Source organism: Fusarium pseudograminearum, chromosome 1 (genome assembly GCF_000303195.2).
Source record: "Fusarium pseudograminearum CS3096 chromosome 1, whole genome shotgun sequence".
NCBI classification, from domain to species: Eukaryota; Fungi; Ascomycota; class Sordariomycetes; order Hypocreales; family Nectriaceae; genus Fusarium; species Fusarium pseudograminearum.
The window spans coordinates 2488322-2504754 of NC_031951.1; the positions used below are offsets into that span (position 1 = coordinate 2488322).

The 16433-nt window shown below is 50.5% G+C and overlaps 5 protein-coding genes across 5 annotated transcripts, besides 3 other annotated features; 2 read left to right on the forward strand and 3 right to left on the reverse strand.

Annotated features, from left to right (window-relative positions):
- Nucleotides 1–689: 689 nt before the first annotated feature.
- FPSE_09944 (uncharacterized protein) lies at nucleotides 690–1698 on the forward strand (the record flags this gene model as incomplete). Its single annotated transcript, XM_009263061.1, has 5 exons — nucleotides 690–703; nucleotides 1129–1176; nucleotides 1233–1479; nucleotides 1535–1612; nucleotides 1666–1698. The coding sequence occupies 5 exons, from the start codon at nucleotides 690–692 to the stop codon at nucleotides 1696–1698; spliced, it is 420 nt and encodes a 139-aa protein (XP_009261336.1).
- A 1281-nt stretch (nucleotides 1699–2979) lies between these two features.
- FPSE_09945 (uncharacterized protein) lies at nucleotides 2980–7534 on the reverse strand (the record flags this gene model as incomplete). The annotated part of the gene is made up of 2 exons (XM_009263062.1): nucleotides 2980–3488; nucleotides 3541–7534. The coding sequence occupies 2 exons, from the start codon at nucleotides 7532–7534 to the stop codon at nucleotides 2980–2982; spliced, it is 4503 nt and encodes a 1500-aa protein (XP_009261337.1).
- Nucleotides 3150–3231: a microsatellite.
- Nucleotides 3259–3282: a microsatellite.
- Nucleotides 4073–4149: a repeat region.
- A 1504-nt stretch (nucleotides 7535–9038) lies between the features above and the next one.
- FPSE_09946 (uncharacterized protein) lies at nucleotides 9039–10605 on the forward strand (the record flags this gene model as incomplete). Its single annotated transcript, XM_009263063.1, has 2 exons — nucleotides 9039–9594; nucleotides 9647–10605. 2 exons carry the CDS (start codon nucleotides 9039–9041, stop codon nucleotides 10603–10605), a joined length of 1515 nt encoding a protein of 504 aa, XP_009261338.1.
- A 268-nt stretch (nucleotides 10606–10873) lies between these two features.
- On the reverse strand, nucleotides 10874–13018 carry FPSE_09947 (uncharacterized protein; the record flags this gene model as incomplete). Its single annotated transcript, XM_009263064.1, has 5 exons — nucleotides 10874–11657; nucleotides 11710–11953; nucleotides 12005–12301; nucleotides 12356–12548; nucleotides 12614–13018. The coding sequence occupies 5 exons, from the start codon at nucleotides 13016–13018 to the stop codon at nucleotides 10874–10876; spliced, it is 1923 nt and encodes a 640-aa protein (XP_009261339.1).
- A 1325-nt stretch (nucleotides 13019–14343) lies between these two features.
- On the reverse strand, nucleotides 14344–15635 carry FPSE_09948 (uncharacterized protein; the record flags this gene model as incomplete). The annotated part of the gene is made up of 2 exons (XM_009263065.1): nucleotides 14344–15279; nucleotides 15330–15635. The coding sequence occupies 2 exons, from the start codon at nucleotides 15633–15635 to the stop codon at nucleotides 14344–14346; spliced, it is 1242 nt and encodes a 413-aa protein (XP_009261340.1).
- Between the last annotated feature and the right edge of the window lie 798 nt (nucleotides 15636–16433).

The following is a 16433-nucleotide window of genomic DNA, read 5'->3' on the forward strand; positions in this document are numbered from 1 at the left end:
ACATCTCAATCATTGAATATGTAGTATAGGAACAGCCCGATGCGGGGGTCGAACCCGCAACCTTGAGATCGCGTACTCGTAAGAGTCTCACGCTCTACCGATTGAGCTAACCGGGCGTGCTTCGCCGGGTGATCAAGCCCGTTTTTGTTGGAGGGCGAATTGGAAATAGTGATCATGTAGTCAAAGAATTCTTGGAAGTGTGTGATGGAGGCTGGTCCTGGTGGGAACGATTGGGTCCTGTTTGTTGTGTGGTCGGCTCGGGTTTGGTTGGCGAGGGTTCAATCGGGAATAGAGCCGGGGATCAGTCAGTTTTTGGGTCAAATCTTGGCAGATTGTCTTTAGCACAACTTCTATTCCATCGGATTAAGGTACATGAGATTTCTCATGGCAAGAACTGTAGTGAATCAATAATACAAAATAATACAGTATCGAGCTCTGTATATTGATAATTTTGACAATTTCGTGACAGGTATCGATTCTGTTCTTCATCGTACCTGCCTACGGTTATTGAAGGTAAGTTCTGATTGGCTCTCAGGTCGTGCTGGACCCAATTATCACGTGCATCGGGGTTTCCCCACTCCCACAATTTCGCCTGAAAACTGGAAAGCTACTGTTTGTTCACGGCATCTCGAGACCCGGCACGACACGACATCTTCACGAAGTAACGCCACACTAACCCTTCAGACACAATGGCCAAGATCTCGTAAGTATCCTCCTCTGCGGACTCATTACAGGACTCGTCTCTCGCTCTCGCTTCTCGTATCGTCTCTGCCAACTTGTTCGGTGATGGAGCGCCCATGCGCAAAGAGCTGGAAATTCTTTTTGAGAAATGGTGGTGGTAATTTGGCGGGGAATATCGAGCCGAATTTTGTGTCAACGCACACAACGAACAACGACTACGGCATCAAGAACACGGCATCACTGTCTCGGCTGGTGACGACGTTATTCATTGGCATTGAATTTTCTTCACACTCGACTTCGAACTCAGCAGCTTGGCAAACAACCGCCACCAAACACCTCCACCACCCGACAATTTTGGCAGAGAAAAATTCGATACTGAAGCGAGAACGGGACTGAGACTGAGAGACGATCTCAAAAGACAGCAGGATACTGACATGCTTTTCACAGGCGTGGTGCCCCTGGTGGCAAGCTCAAGATGACCCTGGGTCTCCCTGTGTACGATTTCTTTCACCCATCACTTATCCGATCCAGCAAACTGACTCCCTCTCCAGCGGTGCCGTCATGAACTGCGCTGACAACTCCGGTGCCCGAAACCTCTACATCATCGCCGTCAAGGGTATTGGTGCTCGCCTGAACCGATTGCCCGCTGGTGGTGTCGGTGACATGGTCATGGCCACCGTCAAGAAGGGAAAGCCCGAACTCCGAAAGAAGGTCCACCCCGCCGTTATCGTCCGACAGTCCAAGCCCTGGAAGCGATTCGACGGTGTCTTCCTGTACTTCGAGGACAACGCTGGTGTCGTATGTTTGATCCAAGAACAAAGATTGGAAGCCGGATCACTAACATGATTTGTAGATCGTCAACCCCAAGGGTGAGATGAAGGGCTCCGCCATTACCGGCCCCGTCGGTAAGGAGGCTGCTGAGTTGTGGCCCGTAAGTTCTCTTCCGCCGACTACAATGTTAAATCACACGCTAACAATTCCCAGCGTATTGCCAGCAACTCTGGTGTCGTCATGTAAGGTGCTTGCTTGCGAAAGGAAATCAAGGAAAGATAAAAGGGCGTGCGGTGCGTGGTGGTTGGGTTTCTGTCCCGAATGCGATCAGATAGAGCGCGGTAAAGAAACATTATCCCCCCTTCCCCAAGACTCTTATTCTTTTTTCATCTGCCCGGGTCAAGGGGAGGGTGAAACGGGGAATGTTCTTTTTATCTACTACTTTTAAAGTCGCTGGATTGGCACAAGGCTCTTGCATTTCGGTTGCGGCGTGTAAGGATGATTCACATACCAGGCATTCACATCAAGGACAAAACAAAAGTCACTTCAAAACGATTCTCCCTGGGCGTTGTGTTCTGTTTTTGAGGTTCAAATATGTGCAACTCTCCTCGCCGTTGACCTTGTGACTGTCGTGGTGGTGATGTCCACGTTAAATTTGCCAAGTATCTTGACCAGATGTATCTTTCACCAACTACAGTATTTTAACATGTAGGCTGTTCTTGGCCAGCTAAAGCACATTCTACCTTTTCCATTGAAACCCTTTGAAAGGAAATTATTTACCAGGTACTTTGACACATACGAACGTCCAACTGCAAAGAACCGTTGGCGTGCAGACTGAGGGGATGAACTGCATTAGTGGGTACTGCTTGCACCAGCGATGACATATCCACGGTAATATTTCATCCATGGGTCACCGGCCAATTGTTTGGGTTGTAGCTATTAGGTTGTCCTTGTCCCTAGCAATACAGTTACAGTCTTACTCCAAACTACAAGACATGCATTCACAAAAAACGGAACCGATTTAGTGTATATAAGTTGAACATTAAGTTTCTTTTAGGTATTTACTACTACGCTTGCCACTCCTTTTTTTACCTTCTCAACGCTAAGCCTCCCAAGTTAAGGCAGTCGCCGTATGATGCCGAAAGATTATGCAAAGCCTCCCTACCCCCCCTCCCGCGGATGCAGATATGAGTGAACAACATTAGAAAAAGAAGCAGAAAAGCAATCGAATAAGAAAAAAAGACAACGAAAGGAACACCTTTCGCATCTAGTGTACAAGAAAAACGAAAGCAGAATCCAAAACAACCTCTTTGGATTCGTAGTATGCAGAGCGGCTGTATGTTGAGAGACTGTGCTTGTCTCTTGATGCTTGGTAAGGATGGTATCGAGCCAGCGTGTTGGAGGCCACATGCCTGAGACGTGGCTTCTTGTTGCTTGTGTTTTTAGTTTTTGTAGACATAATCCGACCGTCATCAATTGTGAACATCAGTTTCGGTAACCCGTCTATAACCAGTGTCCGTAACCTGATCATTGATAGGGATATCCCATACCCGGCATACCGTGGCCATGTCCGTGGTTGGGATGTTGGCCATGGCTATGCATAAAGGGAGGAGGTGGATTTCCAGGCTGATGTGGCGGAGGAGGGGGAGGGGGCAGATGCTGAGGATGAGGTTGGTGCATCTGCTGCATGTGAGCTGGGTGAGGAGGGTGCTGGTGGTGATGCTGAGGATGCTGATGGTGCACGGGATATTGATGATGGTGATGATGTTGATGAGGGTGCATGGGTGGTTGCTGATGAAGCATGGACGGCGGCGGCGGCGGCGGCGGCGGTTGTTGCTGCTGCGGTGGCATCTGAGGCTGTTCTGGTACCATCTGCATCTTGAGACCAGATTCTCTTTTGACTGGGGCCTTGCCCTTCGGCTTTGGAGCGACGACGCCTGTTCTTTGCTCGGCTGCCGCTTGAGCAGCCTTTTTAGCCGCCAGGGTCGCCTTGCGTTTTTCAACGGCTCCGGCCATGTTTCCGTTGGCCCAACGATCTTTATCGCGTTAGTTTGTTGCAAGTGCAAAACATCCGACTGAATAACTTACTCTTCATAGAAGCCGACATCTTTTCCGACTTGGTCATCGACTTGTAGTCCTTGGGAGTATCGTCATTGTCGTCAACCGGAATAGGAGTAGGGGTAGCAGGCTGGGGAGGAGGAGGCGGTGGTAGGGCTGGCTGTGCTTGGGGTGTTCCTCCATTCTTGATATCCTGGCCAGACCTTACAACCTTGATCTTCTGAATCTTGCGGTTGCTAAGGACTTGTGCCGGCTCAGTAGATGGAGCAGGTGTGGATGCTGTAGATGGAGTCTCGGTGACAGTAGTACCGCCGCTTGTTCGTTTCATTCTCTTCTTGGGCGGTGCTTGGCCCGACTCTTCACCCCCATCGGGGTTGTCACGGAAATGCCTCTGCCGTTTAGGCCGGAAGGAGTAAGACGACTCCGCAGTCAGAGAAGATTCCTCAGAGCAGGCGGTGGTCGGACGGGAATCACCATTGTCGAGGATCTCCATCTCAGGCGTGAACTCAGCCAAGTAAGCACTGGGGATTTTGAGAGTAACAATATGTCGCTTGACTGGCGGCTTCTCCTCTTTCTCTTTTTCTGCCTCCTCGACTTCCTCTTCCTCCGCCTCCGCCTCCTCTTCTTCTTCCTCTTCCTGTGGCTCGTCGTCAACGAATTCGTTAGGATCAGCCTCCTCATACTTGACAGCAGGTCTGGCACGGCCACGACGAGTGGGCTTCACAGGCTCTTCTTGAGCTGCATCCTCTGCATCTGGGGTTGGCGCGGCGTCTTCTGCTGGCGCGACATTCTTGCCACGAGTGCCGCGCTTGCGTCTAGTCTTGGGGCCCTCTCCGTCCGAGACAACGTCGCTGTTGAAGCTAACCGCGAGGTTCGTCTGTGGTTCGTCCTCGGCGTTAGCATTCTTGCGTCGCCGACCACCACGAGTAGTGGGTACGGGTGTTGAGCTCCTGCTGACATCTTGTGTTGCAGGATCGAAGAGTTGGACAGGCTTGCGCTGGCGTTTGCCGACAACCTCATCGGTCTCTGTAGCCTTTACAGTCTGCCTAGGTTGGTTCCGCAAAGATCGACCGCGTGTCATGACCCCAACCTGTTGTGTCTCGGGATTTTGCTTGCCGATCTTTGAAGGATGGGGATCATACTCAAAGCCGTAAGTAGCGGCCATGATGCGATCCTGTCCTTGGAGATACCGAGTCTCAGTCAGACCTTCCTTGTCGCGAGACTTGTAGCCCTTGACAGCGAATTCAGGCTCCTCATAGTTGACACCGTGCTGGTGAAGGTTGCGAGTGCGGGCTTCATACTTGGAATCAGCTGCTCGTCGGCGAAGAGAATTTTCGTAGTCGTCGACGATTGCTCCCAGGTCACTCCATTCGTCTTGCCACTGAACCATGGAGACATTAATAGCTTCGAGAAGCTCGTAAAGGTCTTCGGTGGACATATCCTCATAATTCTCGATAGCCGAGATGTACTCTTCAGGATCCCTTAGCTTGCGATATTTATAGTATCGAGTGCGCTCTAGTGGATCTTGAGATTCGGAGGTGTCAGCATCATCATCAGCATCACCAACAGGAGCAGGCGAATTGAGGGCTGTTGGGTCTAATGAGTCCGGTACAGGGGAGCCACGAGTAGGCGTGTTGAGTGCAGGCGTGGGTGCTTCAAGCCCTGTATCATCTTGATCATCGACCATGGGCTCCATGTCAGCACCTTCTCGATCAGTGTCCTTTCCTTCCGGGGTTGCATCGTCATTTGCACCGTCCTCGTCCCCGCCCTTCTTTTCTGGGTACAGCAGGAACTCGCCATCGACATAAGGTTTGAGGTGAGACCAGCGGCCGGCCGGGGTTGGCTGTGGCATCAACTCCAAAGGAATTCGAGAAGCGACAGACTTTTGCGGGCTCGATTTTGGTTCGGAAGGTGCAGAAGACGCTGGGGTTTCAATAGTTTCAGCAGGAGGGGGAGTCGGGGCTTTCAGTTCGATCGGACTCGAGAGAGCCGCAGGCTCCTCTTGGACAATGGGATTCTGAGGTGAATCGGGGATCTGGGGCTCGTCGGTAGTGATCGGTGCCTCAGTAGATTCATTGTACTCATTATACTCATTGTCCTCATTATCATCATTGTCCCTGTTATTCTCGTTGTTCCCGACACTTTCATTGTTCAGCTCAGCCTCTATTGAGTCGTTTTCCAACTCCACGGACATGGAGATGTCATCAACAACGACTTCTTGAGGCGAAGCCGTGTCCTCTCGCGGCGGAGCGGCATCATCTTGAGGCAGAGCGATACTATCTTGGGATGGAGCGATATTATCTTGGGGTGGTTGATCAGGTTCTCGAGCTGGCGACGGTGACCGTAATCCGGCAAGAGACCTGGGCGGTGATGAAGGGATACTTTTTGATGGTAAAGGAGATGGCAAGTCGGCAGGTAAAGGTGCAAGTGCTGATGTAGGCGTAGATGTAGGCGTAGATGTAGGCGAAGGTGCAGGCGAAGGTGCAGGCGAAGGTACAGGCGCAGGTGCAAGTTCAGGTGGAAGTGTAGATACATTTTCCTGAACATCTTGAGTCTCGTTGGCAGCGGCATCAGTCATTTCGACATCTTGAGCAGGTTGCTCTTCTTGAACCAGATCTATATCCATTTGGTCCATTTTGTCTTCTTGGTGCTGATTTGACAATAGATCCGGTGATTCAGGTATTTGTTCAAAAGTCGGCTGATGTGACGGTTCTTCCTCGATATTGGTGTTGTTGGTGAAGGAATCAGACTCAGGATTATTTTGTGGAACAGGCTCAGCAGTGGTGGGAAGCTCCATAATGCCGTTTACAGGCTCAGGTTCGGGTGCAGGAACAATAGGTGAATGAATAGATTCACTCTGATTGTTCTCATCAATAATCGGCGGTGGTGCTATTGTCGGTGCTGGCACTGGCGCTGACACTGGCACTGGCACTGACACGGGTAGCGAGACTGGCTGGTCTACCTGCTCTGTTTTGACACTGACAGCTGGCACTGCTGTTGCAGCTGTGGAAGCCGGCTCAGGTTCTGTACTTGGCATTGTCACTTCCAATTTCGCCGTTGCATCGTTAGTATCTGCTACAGCTGGTGACTGTTGCTGGTTATCATTGAAAGTTTCCGGCTCAGGTTCCACGTTAGGAAAGTTTTTGGCTTGAGGCTCTGCAGGCTGAGATACAGGTTCCTCAATAGAGTTACTTATATGTTCCACAACAGGATTTAATTTTTCTGAGGGGATTTGACTCAGTTCAGCAGCGTGCGCAGTGTTTTCCGTTGAAAGTTCAGTTTGATGACTGCTGGGGAACTGCGGCGCTGGCAGCTCATTTTTGGTCGACTCGTTTTGAGGTGATTTCTTTGGTGAGTTTTTTGGCGACATCTTGGACTGGGGGGATGAGTTATTCGAAGCAGCACCTTCTCTAAGCTCTGAGTCGTCAACATCTGAGTAGTATGCACCGACTTCGATGGTGTCTTGGACTTCGTTATCGTCATCCTGCAAAGCAGCTTGATGAAATACTTTGAGGTCACTGGGTTTTCGTGTCGGATTCCTCCGACGGCTTGATGGAGTGTCAGCGCCCATGGAGGCGCCTCTCCTCTTTGAGTCATTGGTATAAAAGTCATCCGTGTCAAAATTGATCTCTGACCTGCGTTTCTTGCCGCGTGCTGAAGATGTAGAGTTGGGGACGACGACATCGTCGTCAATGTGCTCAAAGGTGTAATCCACACGAGCACGCTTACGGAGACTGTGGCCGCCCTTTTTGGGGCCATGCTCACCCTCGTCTGGCATTGGAAAGTTTTCCATAGTTGTAGATCGCCTCTTGGAATTTGAGTTACGACTACTACCTGGAGGTGAGAAGGTGAAGGCGTGCTGAAGGGGTTTGGTTGAGCGGCGACCAGCAGGCGTGGTATTAGTCTGAGCAACCACAGGGCTTGTGAGTGGATTCAAGTCAAAAGAAGCCTCTGAAGTGGAGGTAGGAGAAGCTGAGGCTCCTAATGGGCGACGACGTTGAGGCATCCGGCGCGAGCGGTCCATTGTCAGTCAAGACAGGCTCCGAGGTGAGGCTGGGATGTTACAGCAAGGACGTGTAGCGACCAGCCGGGCCCGCGAGAGGCGTCATGCGAGTGAGTCCACAGACACAAGTGACCTTAGTGCGCAGTGTAGGGGTGGATAACAAATGACGGCCAGACGACGAGCAGGGCAGCCTGAAATTGAGGACAAGGCAATGGGAGGACAAAGGCCAAGGAGGATGAGGCTCAAAGTGCGTGGATATGAATGAATGAGATGAGCGTGTCGGATGGAGTAAGAGAAACAAGCCAGGGCAGAGAAAGAATTTGAAGTACAGGGAATTGGCGGCAATGGGTAATAAGGTACTTGCAAAAGCACAACACGCCAAAGTCAAATGAAAGACAAAGGTGTCTAACAATACTGCAGCAATAAAGATTTTGAGTTTCAACGCCTTTGATTAAGCGGCGATGCGATGGTCTAACCAAGAGTGCCAATATACGACCAGAGTCGCGGGTGAGTGATGAAGACAGTCAGTCTCCTTTTGGCTCTGATGTTGGTCTCTGCCCGTCGATTTTCTCAAGGTGTCGTGGTCCGAATAAGCCAGCCAAGGCTAGACCAAGACCCGCCTGGGGCCTTGCTGTTAGTGGCATCCTGGCCACTGAAGGCCACTCTCTCACAAGGCTCAGGGACCTGGGAAACCACCGGTACGTACTAATCCACAGCAACCCCTTCTCCGGGGTTCCTCCAGGCCAATCAGATGCTACAAAATCATGCGGGCTCACCTTGCGCTAGTACGGCTCGGGAAAGAGCATGACCGTGTCGTCTGCTGTAAATCACTGCGTGTTAGTGGCTGTTTGGCTGTGTAAGTCGCAGGTGAGCCAATGATTGTACTTGCTGAGTACTTTGCGCTGAGTTATAGGTGAGGCTTGCAACGCGCAGAATCAGGCATCTTGGTGGGTAACCGTCAAGTACATGTTTCAGCACATGAGCCATTACATCGCGATGCTTTTGCAAAAGGGGATTTTTCAAAGGAACGCAGTGATATCATTAATATCTAATAAAATTATCAATCCGGTACAACATATTCATCAAATCAATATACCCTGGCTGCTCGCGTCCTGGTGATGTAACTGCGGTTATCCATTTCTTTCGGCAACGCACGTGTTCCCTGGATGTTCCTGCCTTTCCGGACCCTTGCAGCTGTCCTGTCCTGTATCTAATGGGTAGCAGAAAAGTTGGCCTTCATGTCGTAGGGTACAGAAATAAACAGCCTGAGAACTCTAGTCCACGTAGCATAAGCTGACCTACTAATTTCGGCCCTTGTGCTTCTAACAGACAATTTTTCTGACACCCTAAAAGTGACCTACATCCAAAGCTCCAATCCACCTCCATATCTACCCATTTGCGCCAAACAACCTACCTTCTTTCAACCCCCGCCTTCGACAAATCATCACAACGAAAGCCTTCAATAGTCCCTGGCCAATTCCCCAACCACAACGCTCTTGTACATTGTAAGATACGATTTGCAATCATGGCGTCGAAAAAAACCAAGCCCGCTGCTGGCGACGATGTCGACATTGACGAGCTCCTCTCTGGCCTTGACCGCGACACGAAGCCACCCAAGAAGACCACCAAATCCAAGCCCACTTCCGCTGCATCAAAGGCAATTGCCGATCAGGATATTCTAGCCGATCTCGAGTCAGAATTGGCGGAGCAGCCTTCACGACCTCATACTCCTCGGCTCAGGGATGCTACCCGCCGTTCCACAGCCACACCTCCCGCCGGCGACCCCCGCAAGTCTACAGATAGTGCACGCAGTTTGAAAGCAACATTCACACCGAGCGCTACGAGCTCAGAGCTCCACGAGAATGAAAAGAAGCCAACTTCCGAACCTGTCCAGCAGCAAGATCCTGCCCCTCAGGCTTCCGGTGGAGGATGGTGGGGTGGTATTCTGTCCACGGCCAGCGCTGCCATGAAGCAAGCTGAAGCCGCGGTCACCCAGATTCAGCAGAACGAGGAGGCCAAGAAATGGGCAGACCAGGTTAAGGGGATTAGAGGACTTGACGTTACTACTCTGCGAACCTACGGTAAACCTAACTTAGGCATTGGCATTGGCTTTAAGACTAACTGGAATTCTAGGTGACGAACTCCGACATCGTGCTCTCCCTACCTTTACCAATATCCTCCATACTCTTGCGCCTCCCATCAGCTCCCACGAGCGTCTCCTCATCCACATATCTCACGATCTTGTCGGCTATCCGTCACTCGACCCTCTGATTCACAACGTATTTGGCCATGTGATGGCACAAGTTGAGGGCGGTGATCTTCTGGTCATCCAGCGTGGCCAGGAAAGCCACTCTCGACGAAGTACCGACAGTGCTGCTGGATGGCACGACGGACCCTGGTGGAGACAAACTGACACTGCTCGCGAGCTGGGCTTGATAAACGGATTGCCAGAAGGTACCAAGCTTTGCCGCGCCAACGCCGAATCACATGCGAACGAATACTTTTCCGCCAACGGTGGTGTAGAGGCAGCCAAGCTCAAGGCTACGGAAGATGTCAGTGAGACCAACCCGGTTCGAACGTCTGACTTGTTCTTAGCTGTCCAGGCAATTGCTGTGGACTCCGATGGAACTTTGTTTGCTCGTACTGCTTCAGCCGAAAAGGAAAAGCAATCTTCCAATGTTCAGGACCAGGATGACGAGGATGAGGAACTCATCTGCTTCGCCGTGTTTATCTTGGACCCTGTCCACGATATTGAATTCTACACCGTCAGTCAGTCTATCCCTGCCCGCTGGGTTCAGTGGCTTGACACCCCAGCTCCTCTCACCCCTCACTCTGGCGAGGACGGCGATGCTTCGGACGCCAACGTCCCAGACGAGATCCGAGATATCATTGAGAGCGGCGGCGTTGACCCCCGAGAATGGGTGGCTGAGTGGCTTGAGGAGCTTCTTAACCTTTCCATTGGCACTGTCGCCCAGCGATATGTTGCTCGTCGTATGGGTGTTGGCGAGGGTGGCCTTGGTAGGGGCAAGAAGAGAATGGAAGACCTCGTGCAAGACAACGCTGGGGAGGCCGCCCGAGCAGGCGTCATTTGAATAATTTAAAGGCGATGAAGATATGAAATGCATTATGCCACAAGGTAAGTTGGGCGTTCGGGTTTGCGATTGGCAAATGTGACCCTCGTGAGCTCTAAAACGGTTTAGGAATATTGGAATACCGGGTTTTTGTTTGATCATGCAGTGCTACAATCAAATTCGAATTGAGTGCCCTTGCAAAGTAGCTACAATTATGTGAGTTGACTAGCTACGTTGTGCTACACCATATTGGACCAACCCACAATATACCATCGCATTATAGCAGATCTCATGTGTGACCAGTTCGATGGACCGTTCCGGCCTTCTTTAGTTCGCCTCTGGCCTCTCTTGTAGCACTCTCCAGATCAACTTGCTTCAAGGGGCGGTATTCGGGATCCCACATCTGTTCTTTGATCCACTCCTCCAGATCGTCCTCATCCTCAGGGATTCCTTCCTGTGTAGCCTCGCCATCCTTGACAGCTGCCTGTATCACGTTGCGGGCAATACGGACGCTTACATCCCGCACAGAACCCACATCTGGTAGAAGAGGAGCTGTCGAGTCTTTAAGAACGGGGCTGAGAGAGGAAACACCCTCCACAGCTGCGACGAGCATGCGATCTGTAAGATGCTTGGCGCGTGAGAGAATACATCCAAGCCCAATGCCAGGGAAGACAACCGAGTTGTTGCACTCCCCCACGTTGATAGTAATTTCTTCGCCATTCTTACCCCAAGGGCCCTTGACAGCTGGGAAAGGTGAGCCAGTGGCTACAAGGGCCTTTCCACCGGTCCAATTCAAGATGTCCTCAGGCTTGGCCTCGTGGAGGCGGGTTGGGTTGGATAGAGGGAGGACAATAGGGCGCTCATGGTGCTCGGCCATGGCACGGATGACGTCTTCCGTAAAAGCACCAGCCTTGGTCGATGTACCGACGAGGACATTTGGACGAACCTCTTTGACGACGGAGAGAAGATTGGCATCTTTGTCTTTCCACTCGGAAACATCTTTGGTATACATCTGCTGGGACTCGGTGACATCTTTGGTCTCGGAGGTGAGAAGACCAGACTTGTCAATCAACCTAAAATTGGTAAGCTCCTAACGTCCAGATAGGTTTCGGTAGTTTATCTTACCAAATCTGCTTTGCAGCGTCTTCGTGGCTCATGTTTCCTCCTGTCGCGATAGCATCTCGGACTTGGTCTGCAATACCGAGACCGGCACTGCCGGATCCAAAGATCACCATGCGCAGGTCCTTGAGCTTTTGGTCGCTGGCATGAAGACCAGACAGGATTGCGGCCAGAGTTACGCAGCCGGTTCCTTGGACATCATCGTTGAAGCAAGCAAAGTCTGGACGATAACGCTCAAGGATTTTTCTCGCTGAATACAAGTCAGTGATGTGACGCTGGCTTTAACACGAGTGTAGCTTACCGTTGCCAAGGCCAAAATCTTCAAAGTGAATATAGGCATTTGGGTAAAGCTTCCTGGCGGACTGGACAAATGTGTCTACAAACTTGGCATACTCTTCACCACGGACACGCTTCTCCTTCAAGCCGAGATATAATTCGTCCTCGAGAAGCTCCCTGCTATCCGTGCCACAGTCCAGAACTACTGGAAGCGTCCTGTTGGGATGGACACCTGCGCAGAGTGTTGTTAGGACCAGTTTGGCGACGGAGATGAGGATGCCGCCGACACCTTGGTCCCCGATGCCGAGAATTTCTTCTCCGTCTATCAATTTATTAGTAAAGCGCCGTAATCGCCAAGACGGAATGAGCAACTGACCAGATACCACAATGTAGTCGATATCTTCTGGGTTGCCCCATTGCGTAAGGTTGTGCTCTACATGATCTGGGTCTTGAATGTTGAGATAGCAACCTTCTGGGCGTCGAAAGAGCCGGGAGTAGTTCTGAATAGCATCACCTTCTGTTGGCGTATAAACTATGCTCATCATCTCGTCAAGGTGAGTCTGAAGCAGCTGTGTTCGACAGTTAGTACACCCTCATGACACACAGGCAGGTAACTTGCCTTGTAATAGAGAACCTCATTTTGATCCTTCAGTGATGTTAAGAACGTGTTCTTGGCCAAATCATCGGGTCTAGACGAGTACTGCTCATAGGCGCGCTTGCACTGTTGTTCGAGTGTCTGAACACCTTGAGGTAATAAGCCTGTGAGATTAAAGGCTCGACGCTCGTCTGGAGGAAAGGCTGATCCTTTATTGAGGTAAGGAGTGTTCAAGAGCGATGTACCGCTAAGCGCACAGTTGATAGGACCGCTGGTGCTGAGCGGGAGATTCTCATATTTGGAATTCGACTTGTTTTTAGTTGTCGTAGACTGTGATTTCCCAGCCTGGGTGGCATAGTTGTTGGTGAGAGATCGCATTGGTAACAATGGTGATGAGCAGAATCGATAGACACGGGGCGACCGGATTTTGGTTAATTTGAACATGATGATTATTTATTAAGAGCGACAGCAGTATTAATAGATGAGCAGTGGATTCTGTAGTCTAGTACAGAACATTTGTTGGAACCATCAAGAATTCATGATCGGGCCGCAGGTAGCTAGATACAGCACACCATGACGTCTTCGAGATCTCACGGATAAGAATCCACTCTGACGAAACCTTGATAATTCACACGTGAACGAAAACAGTAAAACGGTTGGATAGTAAACGGTAGTAACATAAATTTACGGTACGGTAAAACGTCTAAACCATTGATATAACTAAGAAATGTCGGTGCTCCTGGAGCCTCGCCCGTGTAGGAATTGATACAATGTTACCCACCAAAGTGAGCAACAAAGACGAGACGGACGTGGACTATGATGGCCCTGTTTTTCTAGCAGCGACGACGGAAAAAGAAGAGGACAAAAAGAATAGAAGCTCTCGTTATCCTTTCTCTCTCCCATCGTTAAATCATACCTTCAGACTACTTCGCAAAGACAGCACAAAACGTGTCGTCAGGGGAAGACCCTCCCGTTAGGGAGGACTCGTAGGGAAACAGAGTGACTGAAGGAAGAACGCTGCGGATGATATGAGAATGAATAAGAAATGTACTTACCGTAGTATCAAAAAACACATTTTAACAGCACATCTTCCCTTAAAGACGGCGTCTCTTGTTGTTTGAATGCTCTCATTGAGAGACTCCTTTGTATGCATGTCAAGGAGCGAGAGTTTGATGATAAAGAAAATTTCACGCGACGGGTTTTGGTGGTGGAGCTGATCGGAATGAACGCTCCACTGGTTGGCGGGCCACAGAACCCAGCCCCTCGATACTCACTGTTGAATCGCTATTGGTTCATCAACTTACACCAGGACATTTCATTTCATGCCTAGAAATATATCTCTTTTTTTACAACGTTGTACGAACCATCAAATGCCTGAAAATATACAAATAGCTTGGCAAACGGAGTACCCTACAGTAACTAGTTAATTGGGATTTATAGCAGCCTGTTATCAACTGTTGATTGCATTGTAAGTGGCCAAACTCTCAAATATTCAATTTGAGCTGTGCTGGAAGATTCTATGATATCAACAGCCAAACATTTACAAAGCATCGGTCATGTAGAATGTTCCAAGCGAATGTCATCTCAAATTGCGCAATATGTACGGTTGTATATACGGTCTCCCTCAGAAGAAGGCTGTGTTGAATCGAAAACCGCCGATCCCTTCTCATTCTCATCATCATCATAAGAGGCTAACTCTTGTCCCAATCCTCCTCCTATTTCTCTGCACTCTAAGATATTTTCATATCTTAAGCAAACCTATCAGCCGCTTACTGGAGGCCGTTACCGTTGTTGCCGATCAGGTTGGGGGAGCTGCGGAGGTTGCCAGTGATCTTGCCAGAGGTGGCAGTAGAGATCAGCCAGTTGGTAACACCCGAGACACCAGAAACACCGTTGACGGAGATACCGTAGAGAACAAGTCCGGCAATGTGGGGAGTAGCCATGGAGGTACCGCTGATGGTGTTGGTGGCACTGTTGCTGGTGTACCAAGCTGAGAGAACGCTGGTGCCAGGGGCAAAGATGTCGAGGACGGTACCGTAGTTGGAGTAAGAGGCAATGGCCCAGTTGCTGTCAATGGCACCGACAGTGATAGCGCTAGGAGCAGATGCGGGAGAAGTGTTGGCAGCATTGGCACCATCATTACCGGCAGCAATGGCAGAGATAATACCGGAGCTGGAAGCAGACTGGACAGCGTTGTTGAAGGAAGCAGAGTAACCACCACCGAGAGACATGTTGACGACTGAGGTCTTGGTTCGGCCCTTGGAGATGATGTCGTTTGCAGCCCAGTTGAAGCCAGCGAGGATGATGGAGGTGCTGGATGAACTACCCTGGAAGACCTTGACAGCCTGGATGGTGGCCTTCTTGGCAACACCGTATGTCTTTCCGGCAATAGTACCAGCAACGTGAGTTCCGTGACCGTTGGTGTCAGCGTTCTGGCCGCTGAAGGCAGTGTAGACGGCCTGAGCACGGCCCTCGAATTCGTTGTGGCTGGTGATGATACCAGTGTCGACAATGTAGGCATACGTGCCCGAACCAGCATTGGTGTTGTAGTTGTAGCTGGTAAATCCCTTGGAACGGTGAGAGACCGTTCCGAGTCCCCAGGTAGCGCCACTCTGGGTTGTCTCGGCACGCTTAGAGAGAGACTCCTCCTCGGGCTCGTCGGTCCAGTTGATGGTCCAGACGCGGTCCTCTTCGACAAGGGCGACCTAAGTCAATGTCAGCACTGCGCACGATATCAAGGTGCTGGGTTGCTTACATCAGGGTTCTCCTTGATCTCCTTGATAGTGTCCTTGTCGAAAGATCCAGCATAGCCGTGGAAGCCATACTTGCCGTTGTAGGTGCGCTCAACACCCTTCTCGGCACGCTCGTTCAGTCCACGCTTGTGGACATCTCCGACCCAGTTGAGATGGCTCTCAATCTTGGAGGCAGCGATATCAGACTTGAGGGTGACAATGTACTTGCCAGGAATGACTTCGTCAGAGTTAACCTTGGCAGTAGGAGCAGCGTTGGCGAGGCCGAGGAGGCTGGTCGCAGCAACAGCGAGGTTCTTGAAGTTAACCATTGTGAGAAGATGTAATCGAATAGGAGTGTAGGTCTTGAAGTGTTGATGAGGAGGAGGATGAGAGTGATGAGAGTGATAGTCGTTTGAAGGAGGGAGATCATGAGGACTTATATAGATGTCGATCCACCTTGGCGCACGGCTTCGCCTTTCGTGATATTAGCATCGAGATCCATTGCAAGGTGTAGACATGGACCTATGTCGCCTCTCTTCTCAGACATGCTGCCTCGTCAAGACACAATCGAAGGGATAACATTCGTCAACTGCCTTTTGCGGAAAGGGTGAATGCTTCACACAGTGTCCCATCGTTGTCTTGGGCAGGGTCCAACGCAAAAAGGAAGGCGACATGAGATGTATCGAGGCGGCATGGGGCCCAGGAGGCAACGCAGGATAGCGAACGTTGCAAAAGTCCTCAAGGAATGCAAGTAGCTGATCCCTAAGCCAGGCCTCGAGAACAACCTGCATGAATGGAACATATGATCATAACAGTTACCATTATGATAGAGAACTGGGATAGCAGAGTCGCGCCGAGGAAACGTGCTGAACACATTGTTCAACTCAAGCTTCAACACGGCCCAGTGGCATGTGATGAAATAGAGCAAGAGAGTGGTCGATATGCACATACTTCTGTCAAGTGACTTTGCAAAGCTGGAGGGGCAGCTAATAACCCCTTGGCCTGTTTTCGCTATCACCAATTATGATCGACATTGCACTAGTAAACGACGCGCTAGAAGACCCTCATCAAAACGCACATTTACCCAGTCTTCTAGTTCCAACGACTTGAACTTGGCAGCTGCTACA